This window comes from Mya arenaria, chromosome 8 (genome assembly GCF_026914265.1).
Source record: "Mya arenaria isolate MELC-2E11 chromosome 8, ASM2691426v1".
Classification (NCBI taxonomy): Eukaryota; Metazoa; Mollusca; class Bivalvia; order Myida; family Myidae; genus Mya; species Mya arenaria.
The window spans coordinates 6,758,571-6,784,906 of record NC_069129.1 but is presented as its reverse complement, the minus strand read 5'-3'; the positions used below and the strand labels follow the sequence as shown (position 1 = coordinate 6,784,906).

Below are 26,336 nucleotides of genomic sequence, written 5' to 3'. Positions count from 1 at the left end.
AAGATAAGTCCAAAAGACTTCGTTTTTTTACCCAAGATGACTCATTTTGATACAATGCAGACAAATTTTCGGAACAGCTTTTATGAAGATTTGACAAAAGTAATCATATGAACTATAACTATAAATTTTCCCAATTTAGGCATATCACACACAAATTTTCCTAAAATGTCTAGGTTCTTTTTCCCAAAATGGGCAGAAAAAGCCCTGAGACCAAGTTTATTCACTATGCCTCAACCTTGACTTTGATCCAAACCTCCTCAAAAGCAAACCCAAGCTAAGTCCTCATATAAGCTACCTTTACACACAAAGTGTCATTACTTTCCCTCAATTAAAATTAAAATTAAAATTATTGAGTTGAAACCCTTTTTGTGAAAACCGGTGACCTTGACCTTATCCCTGCCCCCTCAAAAGCCATTCCAAGCCAGCTCTCCAAATAAGATACATGCACACCAAGTTTCATCACTTTATCAATTCTAACTGAAGTTATATGGCGGAAACCAATGTTTAACACATGCAGGCCCACCTGCCGAACGACATCCTCATTCTTATAATTCTTATTTGAAACTTAAGTTTCAGTATTTATGGTGACATAAACAATAAGAGAGTTAAGGACTCAAAATAGTTGTCGGTAAATCTGTGAGAGTGCAGCTTTAAGGTAAGAGAACATTATTCAAGCATCACTTGAAAAGGGAGTATGATTAAATTTGTTATTGGTCCCAGATTTGATACATCCAATTTATTAAAATACTGAAAACTGTGTTGTCTCATTTTTCTATTCCATTACTCTATGGATTATTTTAATGATGTTCTTAATCGTGCTTGTTCCACCTATATATATTGATGGTCATCGATACCGAGGTCCCAGCTGTTGTGATCTCGGCACTATTTGGTCCAAACCAGGGATAAACTGTAAAGGTACCGGCTTTTCCGATAATTAGTTTCGGGGCCCGGGAGATATAAATCCTCATGAGAATGCTCCGGCTTCGGGACAGAAATCCTGAAAAAAGCGGGGAACCACAACTGGTGCAAAATATTTGGGTTATGGAATACTAAATATATTTAAAATGGTATTCCGTAACCATTATTGTTGCGCATGCGCACAAGATCATAGCAACCAATGTACACACTTTCTGGAGTCAGATTGAATTTGTTTTGAAAGGTTTGTACAACATTTAAATATTTCTTCGTCTTTGCTAATCTATTCAAATTTTATATTTTAAATTGATTACATTAAAAAGCAATACATTAATTTTATTACCGAAAACAATATGTAGGTTTTGAAAATTCATATTAAAGAACACAAATCAAGCATTCAATTAAAGGTTCTGAAGTAATCCTGGAAAAGCAGCCCAGAAGCCCAAGCAGTAAAGTTCCATTTTAGCATTCTAGCATCTTAACTTATTGCACTGTACTGGGTTGCCTTTTTTCTGACAGGTTTAGTTTAATGTTGTCAGGAATCAACTAGTCCATATATATATATACAGCCGCTGCAGAGTCTTTGACAATTTTTGTTTTGGGGACTATACATGTCCATATCCCACTGTTGTTTTCCTAGCCAAGAATGACAGATCCCAGCCCTAAGCATATTGAGCGGAAAGATAAAGGCACCTGCTAGATAGTTAGAAAATGGCGATGCTTTGTTGACAGATTGATCTGAATTTGTGTTTCATAAAACTCTTCAGTGTAAGTGTAACAAGAGAAAGGTATTGGCTCAAAATAATTTATGTAACTTTTGTGTTTTTATTTAACAATGCAGTGTTGAATATTGTGGTGTTACAGTTGAAGAATATATTTTACATTGGTATGAATCAGTCGACTTGTGGGAACAAAATAAATGTCTAAATGTTAAAAAATGATCCCTATACGCGCATTATTGTGGCTAGAATCAAACCACAAGGCAGAAGTGCATTGATGATGTCTAATGTTGTAGTGTTAGAAGAGTATATTGAGTGTTTGTAAGAAAAGGCAGGCTGTTCCACCTGAGGTTAGCTCACTTTATCAGTAGCTAGACCATCATGTTTAGGTGGTTATAGGATTGAGCCCTGTACTCGGCACTGTACATGACAGATGTAATTGGTGTTTGCACTTATTTGTAGGCCAATGAAAGTCGAGGATTTGTCAAATTTTCTGTAGCTACATATTGCAGTGTGTGTATGGGAAAGAGCCAGCTTACCGGTTACCTCAGTTGGTAAGAGCGCCGTGCTAGTGTTACGGCAGTGTTGGGTTTGCGTCCCACACCGTGCAATTATCCTCCCAGGTTAAATGGTGGCAGGGGTAAATGGCAGGAGTGCCTTTGTGGCGTATAAAAAGGTAAATGGGGGAGGAGTGGGTAAGAAACAGAAGCCCACATAAGCTTAGTTGGTTTGAGCGCCGTGCTAATCTTCAGGCAGTTGTGGGTTCAAGCCACATTCCTGACACACATTCTTCCAGGTTTACTTTAATATCATGAAGACCTATTCTAATGGTGTATACAGCTAATTTTGTTTTGTAGAACTGAGATATAATTTAACAATGATGTTTCAAAATGAGTTTGGTATTTTTTACAGATAACACCTGATAAAAATAAAATAAAACATGGGACAAGCGCTGGCCCGTGCGGCCCAATGGACCTCTGCAAAGGGGGGCTCCGGTGGTAAACTGGAGTTTACAAAACTTAATGAAGATCTTCTCAACTCTGTAATGACCTGGTTGGAGGGATTTGGGGCAAAGTATCCTGAGGAACTGAAGCTTGTGTTCAAGTCAGCCCTCACATGGAAGACCAGTTTGAGACCTGATAAGCTTCAGGGAGGCTTCCAGGAAAAGTATGAACAGTTTTTTTTTATATATTATGTTAATTTAATGTGCACCTAAGTTAAAGTTGTTTAAAATTGACTGTGATTGAAGTTATTGAATTCATATGATTTTTATTTTTTTGCTGGTCTCAACATCTTTTTGTATTACTTATTAGTTATGTAAAGCAATTGATACAGTTTAACAGAATTACTTACTATAAGTTCTTTCAAAAGGGCATGAAGATACATTTCTATCATTGATTAAGAATAATATATATGTATTTTTACAATAACAGAGGAGAAGATGTGGTTTCCTCCCAGACCAGTGAAAAAGATGGCACCCCAATGCTGACACTGCACAAAACTGGAAGTAACGAATACTCTGTGTCCATCATGTCACTTGAGTTTTGTGAGAATGTGCTGAGAATGGCCGGAGATCAGAAACTCATGGAGGTCCGCAGCTGTCTTGAAGGTGATAACAGTCTTTGTTCGGCTTGATAGGGTGGAATTTTTAAAACTCTTTCCATTTAAAATTATTGCTTATATCTCTGCTTTTTGGTAAAATGCTGTTAACTGCAATGGGATGATGCTATTTTGAAGTGGTTTGTGGCTTGCAAACAGAAAATTGATAGAAAGGAATATTGAATATTAACAGTGAGCTTTATGCTTACATCAACGTTAGATATTAATGATTATGTTGAGATATATTCAAACAACAGCATAGCTTCAACGTTGCAAAATGTCATCAATACAAACATTTTTGCAACGATAGCTAGTTGACATTGATGGTTAATTAGTGACAAGACAGTAAACCTTTAAGTTAAGTTGCACTTTAAGTAAACAAGAGTTTTGAACAATTGGACTGTAATGTTCGATTATGGATTTGAATGTAAAGCTAAAGATTTGTTAATTATCTGAATTTGTCCATTGTGCTTTTTGTGAGTGGAATTGACATAATAAAAAATTCCATGTAAAGGCTGCTCGTTTCAATAAAGATTGTTTTGCATAAGGTCATAATTTTGTAGGCGTTACTCTTTTTTTGGCCTAATCTGCGTTTTGATAAAAAATATCATAATGACATTTATCGCATAGATTCTGCCTGTAGCTTTAATGTTGAACCCTAGTACTCTTAAGCAGCATGAGGTTTATGACTAAGATATCTTATTGAAATGGGGCCCTGGGGGGGGGGGGGGGGCTCCACTCCATCAAGAATCCTTAGGCAAAATTGGGTACCTTATGTATGAGGGACTTTTATCATTAGAACTTTACTATATGATATTGCTCCAAGGAAATTTTGATGAAACGGCATCTTAATGGTCAGCATTATAGCATTGATTCATTTACTTGATATTCCTTCAAAACTATCAAATCTTTGATAATCTAGTCTGTTATCTCAACTTCTTCATTTTTTTTTCAGCCAACCGTGACCCCGGGGCAAAGATGCTGGGTGACAGATTTGCAACAGTTGAGGGAGACGATAATTCCATTTACAGGTATATCAATGAAACTTGCAATTGTTAGTGAAAAACTGGAATTCCTCTTAGTAGCATAACCTTTAATATATATAAACTCTGTCTCATGGGTCTTTTCAGTTTTGATTATGATGATTGATTTAAATAACCATTCCAGTTATTTTGATCATTGTTTATGGTTTTGTTCAGATTTCCAATCCCTATTTTTTTTACATTTGTCAACTGGAAAATAATAAAAATAGTACAATGTACACTTTAAAAAAGTCATGTGACTAGAAGTTTCATCGTTTGTATATGACATATATAAAAGTTTGGCTTCAAAATAATGATATGTACTATTTTAATAGGTTTACTTCGTATTGTTCCTGTTTGTATTGATGACATTTTGATGTCAGTCACTAGAGATTCAGAATTACCTAACACACTCAAATATTAGTTTATACTTATTTTTTTATGATTTTATCTTGATTTTGAAGACAGCTTAAGTGGAAAAAAAAATAAATCACTCTGGAGTCTGTTTCATGAGTAGAAACAAGTACTGCCATCCTTTTTAAGATGCAATGAGAAAATACCCAAGGGGTTATAAAACCCCTCAAACTGTGTGTGAGAGGCGGAAACCTTAACCACAAGACAACACCTTCCCTGGTTGAGTGAGAACCCGCAACCTCTTGGGTGAGAGGGTAGGCCTTTACCATAAGACTTCTATTACCGTTTGTTTATGTATTTATGCTTACAAGCATACTTTGAAACTAAATATGTGGCTCTGGTATTTCTTCAGATTCATTGAAGAGATCACAAAGGAGATGGAACAGCTGGCTAAAACAGAAGGTGCTGACCACAAGGATATTGAAGAAAAGAAACTTCAGCTCAAACTACAGCTACAGATTAACAGATTGGACCAACAGTTACTGCAAGAGTCCATCCAACAGATTACAAGGTTAGTTGTCCCCCTTTGTTGAACCAGGATTATGTCCCCTGAATTTTTTTAAAACTTAATAGGAAAGTACAGTAGCTTTTAAAGTAGCTGCAGCTTTAGATTAACAGATTGGACTAATAGTTTCTGCTAGTGTCCATCCGACAGATCACAAAGTTAGTTGTCCCCCTTCGTTGAATCAGAATTAGGTCCCCTGTGGATTGCCGCCTTCGCCAACCAGGCACAGAAACCACTAAGTAAACCAGCAGTACAATGTTAACTAGCTGCTTGAAAGTTATTGTCCCCCTTTGTTGAATTAGAATTAAGTCCCCTGTGGATTTCCTTCATCAAAAAGGCGCAAAAACTACAAACTAAAACATTACTACAATATTAACTAGCTGGACAAGCAGTAGTTTCAACAGTCAATCCAATAAATCACAACTTTATATATTTTCAAGATAAGATAAAAAAAAAATATAATAAATTTGCGTATGAAAATCCCGTGCAAGTGATAAATACAGTGTAGTATATGCAGGCAATAATTCTAATTATATTCTAAGGACAATAACTACCGATAGGTGTGTGTATATAAAATTTTTAGTTCCAAACAATAAAGCAAAATGACATATTGAGTTTTGTTTGATTGTGTCCAAATGTAAATGAATGAGTTTTAAAACTAATAGATTGAATAAAACAAATAGTGAAATGTTTCAATATTTGTGTGTTTCAGAGATGTCCGACTCACACCAGCCATGGTTGACGGAGAAGTGAACATTCTCAAACAGCTCTCCGGCAGAGATGAGGAAAAACATGTCCTGGAATCCATTGACTTTTGGGGTAAGCAATGAAATTGTTTGGTTCATTAACTCTGATTCAGATTTCAGAAAGGATAATCAGTCATCGAAATTAGGCTTTTGAATGAACAAGCCCGAATTCTTAAACTATTGTTAAGCATCAAATTTTTTAACAAGCCCTGCTATATAAAATTCAGAATTTGAGCAAGCCCGCAAGGCATTTTACCAGATCAGGTCTTGCGGGCTTGTGTTAATTTTGACCACTGGATAAGGTAGATCTCATGAAATCCTTAGTCTTTAACATTCTCAAAATCCTGTCCGGCTAAGATGAGGAGAAAAATGTCCTTGAATCATCTGGTTTTCAGCCTAAGGAAATTGTCTGTTCATGTGTGAATCAAACTTCAATAAAGTTGATCCTAAAATCCTTAATCTTAATATTCTTAAATATTTTTTTTCTGTAAAAGCTAAACATAGCTTTATATATTTATGAATGTTATACATATGACATCAGACAATAAACACGAATATTGACTTTGCTGTGATGAGCAGAAACACGTCTTTGAATATTCTGGGGCAAAGAAAAATTATTAAATATAAAAGACATCATTTTAAATGATTAATAAATGACATTTACAGAAGTATGTATTGGTTCTTTATCATTTAAATACGCATCCGCTTCCCACAGGCATTTAGTCTACAAATGTGTCACATATTGGGCTGATTGTTCAGAACTTTGTTAAAGTTAAAACATTGTTAACTTCATAGTTGTTAACTACACTGTTCTGCTGTATTTAAATTAGATCTGAGACAGCCAGTCATCGAAATTAGACATTTGGATGAACAAGTCCCAATTCTTATACTATTGCTTGGCATTAAAAATTTTAACAAGCCCTGCTATATAAAATTCTGAATTTGAGCAAGCCTGAAAGACATTTTACCAGTGCAGAGCTTGCGGGCTTGTGCTAATTTCGACCACTGGACAGCTGTTTAAGCTGTACTTGTTTATATTCAAGTATGTGAGCACGTCATCAAATTTTCCTTTAGAACAATAGGCCCATTGTCTCGAATTTAACTTAATCTTAAACTTAAGCTTAAATTTAAACTATAATTTAAAAAAGGTGTTGTGAAATGTGTTAAATTTTGACCATTTAATTTTTAAAATTTGCGGTTAAATCATAGTTATTAGTAATACTCCTGATATCCTGAACAAACAATCGGTCATGGAAATATTTTATTAACAGACTATGCCATGGTGTGTATTCTCTCCTAATCATTCATGAAATATTTATTTTGTTAAATAAGCCTTGATTACAATTCTCTTACCAGGGGACAGATATGTATTCAAGAATGGATGTCGAGCACAACCATGGCGCCAGCTCCACGGAGATATCTGCTACATCGAGGCGAAACCACACGATGGAGACTTGATCTTTGTCACTGCCAACACCAGCGGATACTTCTGCAATAGTGTAAGCATTTCTGTCTTGTATGACTTTCATAAAAAATATATTTAGTTCATAACATAATGAACAATTTGCCAACATTTGTTTAATGCACTCAAATATCGGTAGCGTTTGATGGCGTATACGGTAGATGCGATTTGGATGTGTCCCAAATTGGTTGTGCCCACGATTTTTCTAGTAAAGATCACCATGAGAAACGGGGGTCATCTACTGACCATGACCAATGCACAAACCAAGTTTGAAGACCCTTCACCAAGTTCATGTTTGGAAACGAAAGTATGACAACAGCAATACGTATGTGGTGAACAACGTGAAACAAATAACCCTGAAATGTCTGCCATGCTTATAAGATGCCACAAAAAGAGTAGAGCTTATCATGAACTGATAAAACTTTCATTTTTAAAGTGATTCTTAACAGTTACTTTAGCCAGTCATCTCATACCAAATAATCTCCATTCCAGGGCCCTAACAATGCTGGAGAGCTGAACTACACAAAGCAGGGAGATTCGTACCGTGAGCTGGTTACACTGCTGAAGGAGAAGAGTCCAAAGTTTGCTGAGATGATTGAGAACCAGGAATTTGCTCTCAAGGTACAATACTGATAGCACCTTAAAGGGACTAGATACCCAATGATACAATTACAAAAAAATAAGAAAATTGTCAAACATGTCCATAAAATTGACATTGTTGTGTACAATGTGAATCTTACTTTCCGGATGTATCACATCAATTACAATGATGATATTTCTGATTGATTCATGAATATTGGTTGGAATCAGATTTCAATTCCCATTTATGAATTTCACTATTTATGTAATTTCGTTTTAATGCTTGCATGTTTTGATATAAATAAACATTTACTTCAAGGCCAAGGACAAAGATGACGCAATGGCAGTCCAGAAGATCGAAAAAGTAGACAGAGACGATGATGATTATCGTGAAAAACACATGGAAAAGTCATACGGCAGGGAACAGACAAAAGATTCCAGTAAAGAAAAGAGCAAGACACAAAAAAAGACGAAGAAGTTGGAACCGTCAACGAGATGGAAGGCACTTGGATTGGAGGAATATAAAGAAGAGTGGGTATTAGTAGTAACCTCGGGGTAAATAGAACATCGAATTTGATTGGATGGATAATAATAAAAATTCATGATTAGTAGAGGGTTTAATAAAAGAGGGAATTTAATTGGATGGATATTAATGAATAATCATGATTAGTAGAGGGGTAAATAAAAGATGGAATTTGATTGGATGAATATTCATTCTTAAGTTAGCCAAATTACTTACCATACTTGAACTTGATTTTTACAAAATAAAAATAGTTCATTGTACTGGTAATTATTTTAAAGGTAATTTCTTTCAACAGGCTAAGATTTCTTCAAAATGAGAATGTTACACAAATTACACCATAAAGATAATAGTGTGCTTGATCCTGTTAGAAGGGACTAAGTATTGTTCTAGAAAATTGGACCTTGTTTTTTTAGTATACATATATTAACAGCTGATGAAATGACATGATGCTAAATCAGATTAAGACCACCCTCGATAGTTACCTTCTTTGGTAAACAAATAATATATTGAATCCCATTCAACATGCATTTGTGTTTTCTTGGTAATCACGTAACTAGTAAACCTCACCAATGGTTTAACATTTATGAATATTTATATCAGGTGGTTCGGCATCATCAGGGCTTCCATTAAGAATTTGAAACCGGAAGTATTAATTTCATTTCCATCAATATTGGAAGTTTCTCAAAGAAATTTGGAAGTTTTTAAGTCTTCCGTTTGCAATAAATTTTTTCCACTTTTTTCAACTCAAACCTTAAAAAAAATAATTGCATCTTAAACTTGCCAAATTCACAGATTTATATTGTAAAAGTTCACTTTACTTCATTGATATTGTGACCACAAAAGTAATATTGACACCAGGTTTTGATAATTTGAACTTCCAACCTTTCAACTTTGGAAGTTTTCTTCAGAATTATGGAAGTTTTTGTACTTCCAAGTAATCAATTTTGGAAGTTTTAAGCCATTTCTAGGGAGTTATAGACTTCCAAACTTAACTTTCCTCTAACGGAAGCCCGGCATCATGTCACTCTTGATAATCCCTATAATGAAAAAACAAAAGAAACATGATATTATTATTAAATCTAATGAAGGTGTGTAACCATTCTAGTGACAAGGATAAAGACAAGAAGCTTGCCACAAAGAAGAAGCAGGCACCGTCACGACTCCGCACAAAAACACCCACAGATGCCGAAGATAGTTTCAGCGAGAGCTCTTCAGAGAGTGAAGAGGAGGAGGAAGCCGTGGAGCGACGTAGCGAGACCAACGCAGACCTGCCCTCAGAGTACTGGCAGATACAGAAACTTGTTAAATATTTGAAGGTTTGTCAGTTTTTTTAAAAGTGGGTACATTTCTGTAAAGTTACATTACATACCGATTTGCAATGTTTTAAGATCATTGCCGTAATATATTTTATTATAGGCATATATGTCAATAAATTTATGTTTAGGGGTTTTGAATTAATCCTAATTGATCCTGACAATAAAAAGATTAAACCTTCACAAAATTTAGGCAATCTACGGTGACCAACAATGTACGGAGTGGCCAAATAAGAAATCTAAGTCAGGTACCTTGAGGTCTATTTAGGTTGTGTGGTTATAGATAACAGACAAAGTCTTAAAGGTATAATACAACATATTTTTGACTATATTTACTTATGATTAATTATATAGGACTAATTCTAAAAAGAAAAGAAAAAAGTTTATCTAAGGGAGATAAATCTGTATTTCAGGGAGGTAACCAGACAGCTACAATTATTGCCCTTTGCTCAATGAGGGATTTTAACCTGGCACAGGAGACATGTCAGCTGGCCATTCGTGACGTTGGAGGTCTGGAGGTCCTTATCAATCTACTAGATACAGAAGAAATCAAGTGCAAGGTAAAGCCTTCTGTGATGATGGAATGAATGATGGGAAGAAAAAAGATTTTCTGCTTAACAGAGATTTCCTCAGCTGAGTGCCCATCTGTCAGTGGGTGTTTCGCCCCTTATCTTAGTACACCCTCTAGATGGTGGGGCAGGAAGTCGTGATCAGTCGCTTCCTCGTCAATGTTGGCTTCTTAGTTGGTTCACTGCATCGTAGCTAGAGCCAACTGGACGCTCTCTATGCAACTCTCCCAAGAGCATGGATGGCGATTCTTTCTGACTCATCCCTTGATGCCCACTGACAGTGATGTAAATTTTCTACATCCAACTTCCACTGCGAAGATCCACATCTTCTTACCCCTCTCTCTACAAGTGTTTACCAAGTCTTGGTATTTCCCCTTCTTCAGCTCATATGCCTCCTCACTTCTCTCTTCTCATGGAAGATGTATCAACCTTGGTGGTTTTAATGATGAGCGCACCTCAAACTATCAATCAAGATTTTTCATTAAATTTGCATTGAAATCCCAAATGGAATTGAAAGCATTATTTGCGCATTGAAACAAGCTGTGTCTCATGTGACCAATCAAACCATTTATTATGAATTAAATAATAAATTAATACTAGGAATTACCAAAAAAGGGATCGTTGATAAAGGGGTCCATTATTCTGTAGTTAATTTAAGGGAGATAATTCTGTATTCCAAGAAGGTAACCAGACAACCACAGTTACTGCCCTTTGCTCAAACAGAATTTAAAGCATTATTTGCACTTTCAAAGCTGTGTCTGATGTGACCAATCAAACCATTTATTTAAAATGAAATATATATTAATGCTAGGAATTACCAAAAAAGTGATTGTACAATACATGCATTGATAAGAGGGTCCAATGGTTTGTAGTTAATAAAGTTGTGTCCCCTTTTATATACTTGATTCTGCCTTATATCGGGACACCATGAACTAACTTTTTGCAATTGAAGCCTTTTGGTTGTGTCACCTGCCAAACATTGAAAACATATGGGGATTAGTTTTTCAATTGACAGCATCACACTTTCATTTCTGATCAATAACTTTGGAACTTCTTTGTGTAGAGTCATCAAACTTGGTATGCACATTGTTCAAGGTCAGTTATCTGATGACCCGCATTGATATTTGGGTCAATAGGTCACTTTTGAACAACTTTGTATAGAGCCTTCAATTTATGATTGACATTGGTCATGGTCATTAGATGACTTCGAATGATTTTGGAATCAAAAGGTTAAATGTCAGTACCATGGCAATCTTTTCTAGAACAATTATGGGTGCTTCCGATGGGTGACACATCCAATTTTTGGATTACTTGTAAAATAATTCCCAGTTTATTGAAATTACCATTTAACTGTGCATGTGCTTATAAGAAATAGAAGATGTTTACAAGACTTTTATTCTATATTCCAGATTGGGTCCCTTAAAATCCTTAAGGAGATATCCCGTAACATCCAGATCCGTCGTGCCATCGCCGATCTCGGGGGCTTGCAGACCATGGTGAAGATCCTGCGTGACATGGACAAGGATCTGAAATGTCTCGCTGCTGAGACCATCGCTAATGTGGCCAAGTTCAGACGTGCTAGACGTACTGTTAGGCAGCATGGAGGTATCAAGAAACTGGTACGTTGTTCTTACTCTTGATATCTTTAACTTTGCTTATTGTGATGGTTTCAGAAAGGGTCAAGTTTTTTAGCATGATTAATGCTTATTTATTTTAAATTCGGATTGGCTCCAAGCTGGTAACCACAAAACAGTAGAAGTCATTGGGGTTTATATGAACAACCCTGAATTTTGAGTACCATTATGCTGGCATCAAAATATTAAACAACCACTGCTGTATTAAATCCTAATTTAAACAAAGCAGAAAGCATTTTGCCAGTAGAGGGTATAATGGCTTGTACTTATTTCAACTGATGACCATTTTGCGGTAAGCCCTCTGTATATGTTTTCATTTTTATAAGAATTGAAATTCTACAAACCAATTATTGTTATCTCAGGTTGGCCTCCTCGACTGCCCTCCACTGGGTCAAATGACGACAGAGTTGAAGAAGGACGTACAAGTGGCTCGATGTGGCGCCCAAGCCCTATGGAGCTGTAGTAAGAGCAAGAAGAACAAAGAAGCCATGAGGAAGGCCGGGGCCATTCCGTTACTCGCTCGCTTGTTGAAGTCTACACATGAGGATATGCTGATTCCTGTGGTCGGGACATTGCAGGAATGTGCCTCTGAGGTGAGACCATACTTCGGGCCTAATAAAAAATAATTCTTTAAAGTTTCTTGATTAGTCATCACCACATTATTTTTTTTTTTTATTCTCTGCTTCATTAATTGTTATTCTCAATATCACAAGAACCAAGTATCGGGAATGCGGTTATCAATTTTAAAGCCAAATGAAATAAGGTTGACAAAAGCTGATTGGCCAAACAAAGTACTATTACTTATTATTGCTAATTTCAATATATAAATGTTTTTATTTGCAGCCAAGCTACAGGCTGGCCATCAGGACAGAGGGCATGATCGAGGATCTCGTGAAGAATCTGAAGTCTGCTGACCCTGAGTTACAGATGCATTGTGCCTCGGCCATCTTCAAGGTAAGATATTGCGAAATATGATAGCACTAAACTGAGCTTTTCTCAATACTCAACAGTAGTATTACTGTCGTTTATTTATGGAATTGTTAGATATTATCTATATATAGACAGTTGAACCCTGTTGGCTTGAACTCCCAGGGATCAGTGAAAATACCTCGAGCCTCAGAAAAATCTAGCCAAGCGGGAATGCTTTTCAAACAGTCTGCATGATATTTTGGAACTCTTTGTAACTAGATTGAAATTTGAAGAAAAAACAAGTAATGTATCTATAGTTCCTTCATTAATTTTTGTGAATTCTATGAAATTTATAAATAGTTATCAATTGAAAAAGAATAAATATGGGGGGTGTTCATCAACATTTCTATTTACGTATACACACACACACACTATTTCCACTTCAGTGTGCAGAAGAGAAGGAGACCCGAGACTTGGTCCGACAGTACGGCGGCCTTGACCCCCTGGTGGCCCTCCTGCAGATGAGCGAAAACAAGGAGCTGCTTGCTGCAGCCACAGGGGCAATCTGGAAGTGCGCCATCAGCACCGAGAACGTGAAGAGGTTCCAGGACCTGAAAGCTATTGACCTTTTGGTGGGGCTGTTGAATAATCAGCCTGAGGAGGTATGTATATATATATATATGTATGTATTTAGAGGATAACTAATTGCACATTTTGTTAGAACGAGAACTTGGAATTAATGTCAACAACAAAAATTTGCCTCCAAAGTTAATTTCGAATATAGATTATCACATACATTTACAAAATGTACTCTTTTAATAACTCTATATATGTATATCAAAACATTTTAAATAAGTTCTTTAAATGTTTACAAGTAATAGTACTTATATAATGCTCTCTGTCAATGGCTTTATAGGGTTATCCACATCCACTTTGCTAGGATTGTCGTCCCTCTTTGTGATTAGCCAAATATTTAATCCAAAATGTCTTTTCTTATCATACCATAATTATGAATCTTGAAATCAAATATCCTTCCATTTTGCGTAAATCAAGATTTACCAAAATGGTATCTCCGAACATTGCCAATAAACAATTACGTTTTTGTCCAATTTCCAAACACTCATTATGATTACTATTTGCAGGTCCTTGTGAATGTAGTTGGTGCTTTAGGAGAGTTGGCAAAGGAGACACCGAACCGTCAACAGATCCGTAAGGCCGGAGGAATCTCCCCCCTCGTAAACCTCCTCACTGGAACCAACCAGGCGCTGCTGGTCAATGTCACCAAGGCTGTGGGACAGTGTGCAGAAGAACAGGAAAACATGATGTAAGCCGCAATTTTTGCAAGAATTTTATTTTCACTAGTATTTGTGATTCTATCATGTTTCAAATTGAACACTTTGCTGTGTAGGACATAGAGATGGACTGACCCCTGAATGAAGAACCTAGCAAATTTGACTTAAGTAATCTACAAGACAATATTAAAAATAGAAACAACAACGTAAACATGTGTATAATCAATGGTCAATCATTTGTAAGTGTCATTATTTAAATTTAAGGCATGTCAGGAAGTTGAACGTATAATCGGAAGAATAATCAAGATAATGTTAATTAGAGCGATCTATAATTCTTTTCAATGTACTTAAAAATACTTCCTATTGTACTAGTTTGAGTTTAGTGTATAGGACAATAACCTCATAATCAAAGTACTGATAGACCTAACTTCCCTTCAACTGTTTAGAAAGGAAGGAGGCTGGTTAACATAAGAGATAGATCTATGTAAGGAAATGATCAAAGCTGTAGTAAATGAAGGGACTATTTCTTTTTACCTTTTTACTACTTCAAAAAGAAGTTCTCTTTGAACCAGTCCTTTCTGGTAAATTAGCTGTTTCAACCTGATGCTTAAGTAGTCCTAGTTATAGAGCTGAAAGTAAATACACATTCATATTTATAAGGTTCTTTATGCAGTTATTTTTTGTCATTTAAGAGACACTTCTAAGCTACGATATGATCGAAGCTAATAATAATTCAGGGACTATTTGTTTTAACTTGCTTTGAAAATAAGTTCCCTATTGATCTTTAAAAAGCAATAAGTTCATTAAATGACCTGATGGCTTCAGAAATATTAAAAATTGCTGTATAAATACAGGTTGCCAGGTCACAGGGTAGAACACGTGTATCTGAAAAAGCCTCCATATATTGCACAGAATGATATAAAATGGCTTGTTCTTGCCATATTGTGAAGATTTCAAATCCTCTAAATACTTGTGCTAAATACACAAGTTTCCCTCTAAGCACAGTTTAAGAATACTACTACTGTTTACAAAACTTAAAACAAACTTGTCAATCAGTTAAACAGCACAAGAGTAATCGTATTGCCATTTGCCCAGACATCAGCGTCAAACAGTCATTTTTGGCACTTCAAAGAGTTTTGTTTGTCAACGCATCATTCTTAATTTGTAATTTAAAGCTACGATATAATTAGTCAGTTTAAGTGAACAAATACAAACTGTAGATGCATGGATGCTTTGTGGGGGTACAAGCCCCGTCTTCAGAAGTTAGCTACTGGTGATACATCAATTAAATGCCAAGTTGTTTAGAGCAGCCGAGTGTGCTTTCTGAAGTGAGAACTTGATGGATTAGGTTAAACTTAAAGCCACTGTCATTCCATGCTTCAAAACCTTGAAATGCTAAGTTCATGAAAAAGTACTAATATTCTCTGAAGTGGGTTAAAGATATCATAAAAAAAAAACACAAAATTAATTTATATTGTAGCTATTTGTTTCTACGAAATTACATTATATAATGTGATTTTGCACTGTTTTATGCAAGCTTCTTTCTGTTTCAGTATAATAGACAGACTGGACGGAGTACGATTGCTGTGGTCATTGCTCAAGAACCAGAACCCCGACGTCCAGGCTAGTGCGGCATGGGCCATCTGTCCTTGTATAGAAAATGCTAAGGTGAGTGTAAAGTACTCGTAGGTAGAACATATGTGAGTTTTGAGAGAAAAATTTATCAATATAAGTAAAATCTCCCAAAGTCGATTTAACTGAATAAGCTTTCTGTCTGTTGTCAAACAGAACCATAAAATTTGTAACATCATTTTAAGAACAATCTACTATTTGCAGGATGCAGGAGAGATGGTCCGATCATTTGTCGGAGGTCTGGAACTCATCGTCAGCCTGTTGAAGTCTGACCACAAGGAGGTTCTTGCGAGTGTGTGCGCAGCTATCGCCAACATTGCGAAGGATGAGGAGAATCTCGCTGTCATTACAGATCATGGTGTTGTCCCCATGTTGGCAAGATTAACTAATACAGTAAGTTTTGATTGTATTTATGATGTTGGTTAGTTTTTTATTGACCATATCCAGAACAAAATCTTCTCCACTCGACATTAGAAATAGATAGAAGATAGAAATAGTTTGCTTTCTTCAAACAGTATGACCATTAATTAAGTGATTTATTTTGTTCTCTGTTGTATTGTTTGCCAATATTATTTTGCAGTTTTGTTTGTGCACTCTTGCTCACAGTGGTCACAAATTGGCTCAGAGAGAGCAATATTTGATAAGCTCATAGAGAGCTGATATTTTTACCTTCTGTACCCTGTGCGTAGGAGTGTACAGTTGCATAACCAATTCAGATTTCATTATCATGCTTATAAAGTTCCAGCTTTGTTGCTAGATGTTTAAGTAGGTTAATCAATCAGTTTTGTTTGCTTGTTCTTAAGGCAAATTTCCCTGTTGTAAAATTGTGCTGAAGACAAATATCACTGTTGTAACAAGCATAGAGGAAAGTCTCATGGAAGACTGTTATAATTTCACCAATTTGAATTTTATTTTACCCTGGACAAACAAAGTTTGAGTGGGATATTGGAGTCACCCTGTGGTCTGTCTGTCGGATGGTCAGTTGGTCAGTCTGTTGCAATTTTTCTTGTCTTGGGCATAACTTGAAAACTCCTTGATGGAATTTTATTAAACTTCATACTTTGGTAAAACACAATGAGAGAAAGTGTAGTGATGCAATAGCCATAACTTTATTTTAGCTCACTATAGAATTATTGCCCTTTGTCACTCATTCTTGTCTTGAGCAAAACTTGAAAACTACTGCCGTACAGGATGGATTTAAATTAAACTTCACACAATGGTAAAGCACAATAAGGAAGTGCAGTGTACATGAACAATAACACTATTTCAGCTAACTTCAGAGTTATTTCCCTTTCTTACTTTTTTCAACAGCATAACTTCTAAATTACAATTAAACATTACACATTGGCTAAACATGACAAGTGGAAATGCAGTGTACAATAACCTTGGACTTTATAATGGCCTCTTTTTAAAGAAATATATTGCCATTCCTGTGTCCAGGCAGCATTCGGGGGTATTAATTTTGTTTGTCCTGTTATGGCCTCTTTTTAAAGAAATATTTTGCCATTCCTGTGTCCAGGCAGCATTCAGCCCTGGGTATTCATCACTCCTGTGACATCTCTAGTTAAGGATACATGTACTTCCAGTTTAATTTTTCCATTGTTTAATACTGAAAAATTTCCCTTTTAAATGAAGCACAAATAATAAGAAGTTGTTGCACCAGGAAGTTAAGGATGGTATAAGTAGCAATTTTCAATGAATACTGTAGTGTAATATTATATAAGTACATAAGTACATAACACTTAAATGACATTGACATAAGGCTGAAGTGTTAGTGAAGTTGCAAGATTAATATTCATTTATTACTACAATCATTGTTTAACATTCCGCAGATTGTTCAGAACTTTGTAATAGTTAACAAATATCCTACTCACAGTCATCGTCATTAACTATCAAATATTTATTTTCTTTAAACTAAAATGGACACATTTGTGATCTGCAATATTTCACACCTATTTCAGCTTGACATGTTTCACCCAATTATATGAGCAATGTCACATAAAAAATCACCTTTTTTCACCAATTTTACAGTGATGCGGTTAACAACGTTTTAACTGTAACGAAGGTTTGAACAATCGACCCACGTCTATAAATTATATTCTGAGTTGGACAAAAGTGCACTTCATGTGTAAAATATAGTACAGGCAGGAAGTCAATATGTTTTCTGTAATGGTCATTAAGCCTAAAGTGAATTATCCAATCACCTGGTGAATTTACTTTTTGAATTATTGATGTGCTGTTTTATCATTTTACATCAGCAACAATAAACATCATATTTCAACGATCAATGAAATGCATTACATTATTTAGTGTGGACCCAACGGTAATACAAACAGGAATCATTTGAAAAGCCGTCATCAAGACAAAGTGATTGATAACTTCTGCATTCGACAAGCAATGAAAGCATAGCACCGCAGGAGACTACCGTTAGTTGACATTTTGAGGTCTCGGTGCAACACTGATCTAACTCCATAAATTTTTTATGTAGTTACATCGATCTCGCTCCGAGTCCACAAATTCATAAAATGTTAATATTTTGATGCCATAAAAGTTAAGTTTGACAGAGTAGGGGCATGCAAAATTTATAAGCTTGTTTGTGCCATGTATTAACAGTGATATTTTATTTATTGCTTAAGCTTTGCTAAGCAGTTAAGTTCCATCTATGATGACTAAAGTCTTGAAAGAAGCAGCCATTTTATGATTTTTCTAAATGTGTTGAATATCTATGAACTTAATACAAGCTCCAAATGGTCCATTATTCGTTATCGTGATATTGAAATCATGTCTATTAATAGAAATGCTCTTTGATAAAGTTCCTGAAACTGTTACACCACTTTCTGCTAATTAAGCGTATTTGCTGAGTTGCAAATAAACGGTTCTGATTATATGTTTATAGTTCATAACAAATGTCAAGGCTTCGGTGACATTATCCTAGTGTATGTTTGATGCCTGAAGCTTGGAAAGTGTGGCATATTGCAGCAATAGCTCGGCAAGCTGCCGGTGCAAGTTGTTTTTCCATGTTTTGTTAGTAAATAATATTTTCTACAAAACCTTTGAAACAAGTTGTAAACAAAAAATCTTAAACTACTTGTGTTTAATGGCACCAACCATACTAGAAATTTAATATAATGTAGACGTAAAACAAACAATGCACATTAATTAACAAGAGTTATTGTAGAAAACACACTGGCAGTCAAAAATCATACCTTTGCTTGGTCATAAAATTAACAAGACATTCATAATAAATTATGGTAATAAAACAATAATATGATGCTGCTTATTTATGTGATTGTACTAGACTATTTACCAACTGATATTGTAAGATGCTGTAACTGTATTGGTGCGTGTGAAATAAGTTGTCTCATATTTCAACAGAGTATTGCAACTGTACCTTATAAAATATTTAGTAACACTGCACATAACATTATGAAATACATATTAGGTAATTGCCTTTCATATATTCACCGTCATGTACTGTATGCAAATGACTAAGTTAGAACATTCTGTTAATGTATGAGATACTGTGAAATCATAAATATTCGTGGGACATTAATTTTCGTGGATTTTGTGGGTTGGCTTATTCACAAAAACAAGATCACAACGAAAATTTTACCTCTAATTCTGAAATCATACTGTCTATGTAAAAAGGTACATATGTATTCACATGAATATTCATGGTTTGGGTGTACAACTTGTAAGAACATGTACCTAAATCATTGTTTGTTTTATAAATGTCAAGCCCACGAATATAAATGATTTCACTGGACCTTACAATTTAGTAACATTTCACAAAACATGATGATATACATGTACATAATGGCTTTTCATACATCACAGTCATGTACTGTATGCAAATCACTAAGTTAGAACATCGTAACTGTTTAAGTATGAGATAGTTAATATTACTGATAAACATATGACAAACAAGATGAATCATTTGCCGTTATGTAAGATATGTTATCTACATTTGTTATGATAAATATCTGATAAAGGACACTGTCCTCAAGTTTGTAAACAAAAGAAACTCTTCAATTGTACTTTGAGGACTGCATAGAATCATCTCATATTGCTCATTCTTTTATGCAATCATAGCTAATAAATTGTTAAAAATGATAATTATGCTATAATGTTTACAGCTGACTTGGAACTATATTTATTAAGCTTGGCCGATGTTTAACGTATGATAGTAGTAAAAGTTTGCATATTATATTATGCTAAATCATTACTTTGTATAATATACAATTGATTAGAAGTACACATTATTTTGTTTCAATGTGCTTTATCATTGCATAATGTTTAATAGAGAATAACACCATCGTTATAGTGTTCCATTATGCTCAGCCATTGCCTAATGTATAAAAGAGAATTACACGTTAATGATAATGTTCCATTATGCTCCATCATTGCCTAATGTATAATAGAAAACTACACAATCATTATAGTGTTCCATTGTGCTCTGTCATTGCCTAATGTATAATAGAGTATTATAGTATCATTATAATGTTCCATTATGCTCTGTCATTGCCTAATGTATAATAGAGTATTACAGTATCATTATAGTGTTCCATTATGCTCTGTCATTGCCTAATGCATAATAGAGTATTACAGTATCATTATAATGTTCCATTATGCTTGAGCATTGGCTAATGTATAATAGAGTATTACAGTATCATTATAATGTTCCATTATGTTTGAGCATTGCCTAATGTATAATAGAGTATTACAGTATCATTATAATGTTCCATTATGCTTGAGCATTGCCTAATGTATAATAGAGTATTACAGTATCATTATAATGTTCCATTATGTTTGAGCATTGCCTAATGTTTAATAGAGTATTACAGTATCATTATAATGTTCCATTATGCTTGAGCATTGCCTAATGTATAATAGAGTATTACAGTATCATTATAATGTTCCATTATGCTTGAGCATTGCCTAATGTATAATAGAGTATTACAGTATCATTATAATGTTCCATTATGCTTGAGCATTGCCTAATGTATAATAGAGTATTACAGTATCATTATAATGTTCCATTATGCTTGAGCATTGCCTAATGTATAATTGAGTATTACAGTATCATTATAATGTTCCATTATGCTTGAGCATTGCCTAATGTATAATTGAGTATTACAGTATCATTATAATGTTCCATTATGTTTGACCATTGCCTAATGTATAATAGAGTATTACAGTATCATTATAATGTTCCATTATGCTTGAGCATTGCCTAATGTATAATAGAGTATTACAGTATCATTATAATGTTCCATTATGCTTGAGCATTGCCTAATGTATAATAGAGTATTACACATTATGGTGTTACATTTAATGCTTAATCATTGCTTAAATTAATGTTTATTCATTAGAGTTTCACCTTATAGAACAGTTTGTTGCTTTTCAAAGGAGTATTGTGTGTTTAATGGTACAATTATTTTCATAACTTATTTCTTAATTCCTTAAGTATGGAAGAATATCGGATAAGGTAACAATTCAGTACATTCTCTTCTGGGCATTTTTGTTCTTTGACCTTTTGCACGTTATAGCCTCACCATCTATTTCACCAAATGGGTTAGTTTTCTTGCATTGATGATTCTCGGCATTTATAATATGCAAGTTTGAAACCAAGTCGTAATTTCCCAATCCATCCCCAAAAAAGATAACCTTTTAGTCACAAATGTATTAAAAAAATTGTATAAAACAGGCTAAGTTTTGGTTTGGTCAAAGTTTCTTCGTCAAGAATAAAAGCGTTATATTCACAAAATGAACGAAAATATCCTAAAAAAAGTATGTTCCTGGAGGACTTGGTTGAAGACAATGGCATGGTGGCACTTTCTTTGCTGTTCTTGACTACAACATTTTCAGCTATCCGTCCTCTCGACTTTCTGTGTAGTCCAAATTTGAAGCTGAATAAATGTAATTCAAGTACAGAATTAATATAAACTTAGTCTAGATGACGACAAGCTGTATAGTAAAGAATAGGTTGCTGACCTTAGGTCTTCAAATTTGTTTGGATGAGGGTGTATATAAAGTATTTCTGTATCTAAAGACATTTCTTTTTGGTGCTAGTCCATTTAGCCATAGTTATAATGTATAAAAATTTACATTAAAAAAATAAAAATATAATTTACTATTAAACTACTATCGAATCATCAAAATAGTCTTGTGTGTATCTTGTAAATATTATAGAATAACTCTGCTTAATGTGTATTTAAAAATGTTTCTAGCTAATCTCCATATTTAAAATTATACTTGTACTCATAAAGAATCATCCTAAGTCTCATCCTAAATCTCATCCTAAGTCTCATCTGAAGTCTCATCCTTTATCGCATCCTAAGTCTCATCCTTAGTCTAATCCTTAACCTCATCATAAGTCTCATCTTTAGTCTCATCCCAAGTCTCATTCTTAGTCTCATCCTTGAGTCTGATCCTAAGTCTTGTCCTAAGTCTCATTCTCAATCTCATCCAAAGTCTCATTCTTAGTCTTATCCTTAATCTCATCCTAAGTCTTATCTGTAATCTCATCCTTAGTCTCATCCTTAATCTCATTCTAAATCTCATCCTAAGTCTCATCCTTAATTTCATCCTAAGTCTCATCCTTAATCTCATCCTAAGTCTCATCCGTGTGTTGTACATAGTGTGAACCTGTGTTTATGTGTATATTTCCTCAATGTTTTAGTACGGAAAAACAACACAAAAGGTAAATGGTATTCCTAGGACTGGACCCTTTTGCTCTAACTCAATGAATTTATTCATACAATCAATAAACTGTCTTGGTATATTAACACATCAAACATATTAACAGAATGTTTATCTGAAGGTTGCTTTTGTTAACAGGATCACAAGCATGTCAAGCAACATGTTAAACAACAACGGCATAACAAAATAAAAAGATTGTTTCAAGTTTTCTTACCTATCGTTACACTAGGATCTTTTTCTGCCTGACCCAAACTTATTTATTGCTACCAAATTTGTTCAGACTATTAAATTTTTCTCCTTTTGGGACATCTTTTTGGTAATTTCTTGCTTCGGAAAGAAGTTTTAATGTATTTTTTTAAGAGCACTGAGACTAGTTAACAATAATCCAGACTAAATGGTTCTGGTTTTAAGTCTAACAATGATATTCAGACAAAACTTTACTTAAGACTAAAATAATTAAATACTTGATTTCTTTTTGCTCTATGGAATGGTAGGACTTGGTGTTTGGTACTTCTGGTATTCGGCATAAGAACATGGTGAATGTATTGGTAGGGAATTGAAAATGTAAGGTATCCGATTGGAAAATACACATGAATTTGGATGCCTGATGAGCAAATAAGGTTAAAAAAAAAAAATCGTGAAAGTATCGATGTGTTAAATTTATTCCCTTTTGTATTAAGTGAGGAAATTGATCTTAGAAATTTGCAGAATATGTTGTTTTGCATTCAAAATAAGCTGAAAAGATAACCATTTTTTGGAATCACCAGCCATGGCATCAATATTAGAAAAAACAAACATTATGCTCAATAAATCCCGAAAACAAAATATTTATAAACTTTACTATTGTCATGGGGTACCTAATTATAGCATTTTCTGTGTCTTCTCTAAAAGTATTGCCTGCTTCTTTTGTATTTGTGTATACTTTTCAATATAAGGAAAGGGGAAATTATGACATTAATTTTGTGGACACTGGTATTTTCTATTTTAATCATTTGAACTTCCATTTTGTAGTGGTATGACAATGATGGTATCTTACTTAGAGGCCGTGAATTTTTAATTGATAACATAGGATTGGTTGATTAAACAGTGATAACAATAAATGTACTTATATCTAAACTGATATTCAGATATACATTGTCTAAGTTACAACGAAGAAAAACTTTTTTTAAAAACAGTTTTTAATTAATATAGTGAGTTTCACAGCATGAATTTAATAATTAACTTGTGATCTGATATATTCAGCCCTTTATTCAAAAGGTTTCATTCTGTGCTCCTTATAAAAAGGAAATGCCTCAAAATGATATGTTTAATAAATACAAGTTGTTGTTGTACCATTTCATTTGTTTGTGTATTGAGTATATGGACTGATCAATACAAATTAACATTATATGCAATATGATTTGTTAAAGGTTTCTTTTTTATCATATACCATGTTCATATATGAAGAAATATCAGAATTGGTTTTAGAGCAGATAATATTACATTAAGTATTGCTTTAGATACTTGTTATTGACATAGCAGTTTTTAAACTACCCATTTTTTTCTGTTTTCTCAGACAGATGATAAACTACGGCGACATCTAGCGGAGGCCATAGCACGTTGCTGCAACTGGGGTAACAACCGGGTCGCGTTTGGTCGTGAAGGTGCAGTCGCCCCTCTGGTGCGGTACCTCAAGTCGAGCGATGAGAATGTCCACAGATCCACTGCCAGGGCTTTGTTCCAGTTGTCAAAACACCCGGAAAATTGTATCACAATGCACGAAGCTGGTGTGGTCCAGGTAAGCGGAGGTTTTGTGATACTTGTTAGATATTTTTACATAGGTATATTTTACATACTGACGCAACAATAGGGTAACTTTTATTTACATTACCCATCAATAATTTGTAAATATTATTAATCTGCTTCCTTACTCTCTTGTTGCAAGATGGGTAAAAAAACACACAACGCGTTGTCAAGACTTTTTACTCAATTTCGGGATATCATTGACTATTTTTATGTCAAAAATGTAAGATTGGGGATAAATCATGTTTCTTCTATGGTTTGGAAACATATAAAAGCTCCTGGCAAAAACGTGGATTCACGTTAAGTTTTAACTGTATTTATTTTACAACAAACTTTGGATACAAAAATAAATTAGCTTGAACTTAAGTCACTAGCGTTGGCATAATGTTTCTGATGAGTGTGGTCTGATTTTGTGAAGACACTCACCTCCCTGACTTAGTGACCACCAATTTAACTCCAATTGCCCCAAGGCTGGGTACCAACCCCAGGTCACCTTAGTGAAAATCTAGTGAGCTGAACATTGCGCTACTGGACAACCTGTGGTCACTTTAATGATAAATGGTCAAACATATTTACATTCAACCATAGAATACAACTGAACAAAGCGAAACTGTTGATAATAAAAATGGACAAATGTATTCATTAAGGAGTCAGACCCACAAACTCACTTAGCTCTGTGAAAGCTCCATTATGATTATGATTTATCTTTTTGCATAATAAATATTGCAAAATATTGAAAAATAATTATAAATAATATTTCAAAATAACAAATATTCCAACTACTGCATTTCATTAACCTGTTATGACATATTTCAGATTTAATTTATAGAAGTTATTGTGGGTTTTTTTTATCAGGAGTTCATTTAACTTATAATATTGTATCTTGCTGTTATATACAATATTTGTAATTTGCCTTAAGCTACTGCTTGTTGCAAAGTTTAATATTGTTTTCTAAAACAAATTAGCAAATACATGTACCTTGCATTTGTTAAATAAATTGTTATCTTGTGTCCTTTCAGCCTCTTATGAAAATGGTCGGTTCGAATGATGAAGAATTACAGGAAGCTGCAGCAGGATGCATAGGAAACATTCGACGACTTGCTCTAGCCAATGAGAAGGCGCGATATTCTTAGTCAACAAATGGGATGACACCATCAATTTGAATACACCAAAGAGACATTATTAAACATTTACAACTGATTTATTCAAGTGTTTCGCTACATACATAAAAAGGAATAAATAGAAAATATTACGGTGTATGTTGTTTCATGTTTATAGCAATTAAATTTAAACAAATGGTGTTATAAAATAAAGATCTCATTTTTGTGAACCAACAAACAGTTGTGTAACCAAGTATTCAAAGTGTCATCAATATCCATCCAAATATTGCAATATGTTAAATATGCACATTTTATTTAATATCTTGAAATTTATGTAGGAGTGTGTTTCAGAATTTTAGTTACCAGTATTCATTTTAGTTTATATATTTCATGATTTTACAACTGTGATATTTTTTCCCGATAGAGTTCTTTATACAAGCAATGTGATTGTTCAAATTATACTACCGGTATACCTAATTTTGTTGAAGAATAAAACAATGAAACAGTAAAAGTTGAACTTTTTTTACCGACTTGATAGTTATCATGTCTTTTATGGACTGATATGTCTTTGACAACCAGACAATATCTGCAGAAGAATTTTGTGAAATGAATGTATTCCCAGATTTGAGCCCCCATTCTGAATGTAAAATGCTGAAAGGGCCAAAAGCATGATTAGTTTGGAGACTGAGGGAGGATTATTAGCTTAAAATCTATAATTCCAAAAAAATGAATATGACACCTGCTGGGAACACACACTTTAAAATGGAAAATGATAAAACCATAATCAACTGAGTGGAATTGATATCACTAGAGTGGTATGTTTCACTACTGAACGTCACGAGGAATATTATAATATTTCAAATATAACTCCAAAGAGAATTTCGTGTGATATCACTCAAACTTATTTAAACATCGCTAT

The 26,336-nt window shown here is 34.3% G+C and overlaps 1 protein-coding gene across 3 annotated transcripts; it reads left to right on the top strand.

Annotated features, from left to right (window-relative positions):
• Nucleotides 1-1,100: 1,100 nt before the first annotated feature.
• Nucleotides 1,101-25,922, top strand: LOC128242757 (outer dynein arm-docking complex subunit 2-like). 3 transcript variants are annotated; one of them, XM_052960056.1, is made up of 21 exons: nucleotides 1,101-1,159; nucleotides 2,547-2,801; nucleotides 3,068-3,243; nucleotides 4,189-4,264; nucleotides 5,022-5,180; nucleotides 5,887-5,993; nucleotides 7,277-7,419; nucleotides 7,875-8,003; nucleotides 8,281-8,492; nucleotides 9,590-9,800; nucleotides 10,211-10,357; nucleotides 11,776-11,985; nucleotides 12,363-12,593; nucleotides 12,844-12,954; nucleotides 13,356-13,571; nucleotides 14,052-14,233; nucleotides 15,755-15,869; nucleotides 16,038-16,226; nucleotides 22,516-22,536; nucleotides 24,091-24,312; nucleotides 25,337-25,922. In XM_052960056.1, exons 2-21 carry the CDS (start codon nucleotides 2,575-2,577, stop codon nucleotides 25,448-25,450), a joined length of 3,198 nt encoding a protein of 1,065 aa, XP_052816016.1. In that variant the 5' UTR covers nucleotides 1,101-1,159; nucleotides 2,547-2,574; the 3' UTR covers nucleotides 25,451-25,922. The 3 variants fall into 3 exon arrangements, with proteins under 3 accessions (XP_052816016.1, XP_052816015.1, XP_052816017.1); XM_052960055.1 differs by lacking the exon at nucleotides 22,516-22,536 and adding an exon at nucleotides 21,301-21,321; XM_052960057.1 differs by lacking the exon at nucleotides 22,516-22,536.
• Nucleotides 25,923-26,336: the final 414 nt, after the last annotated feature.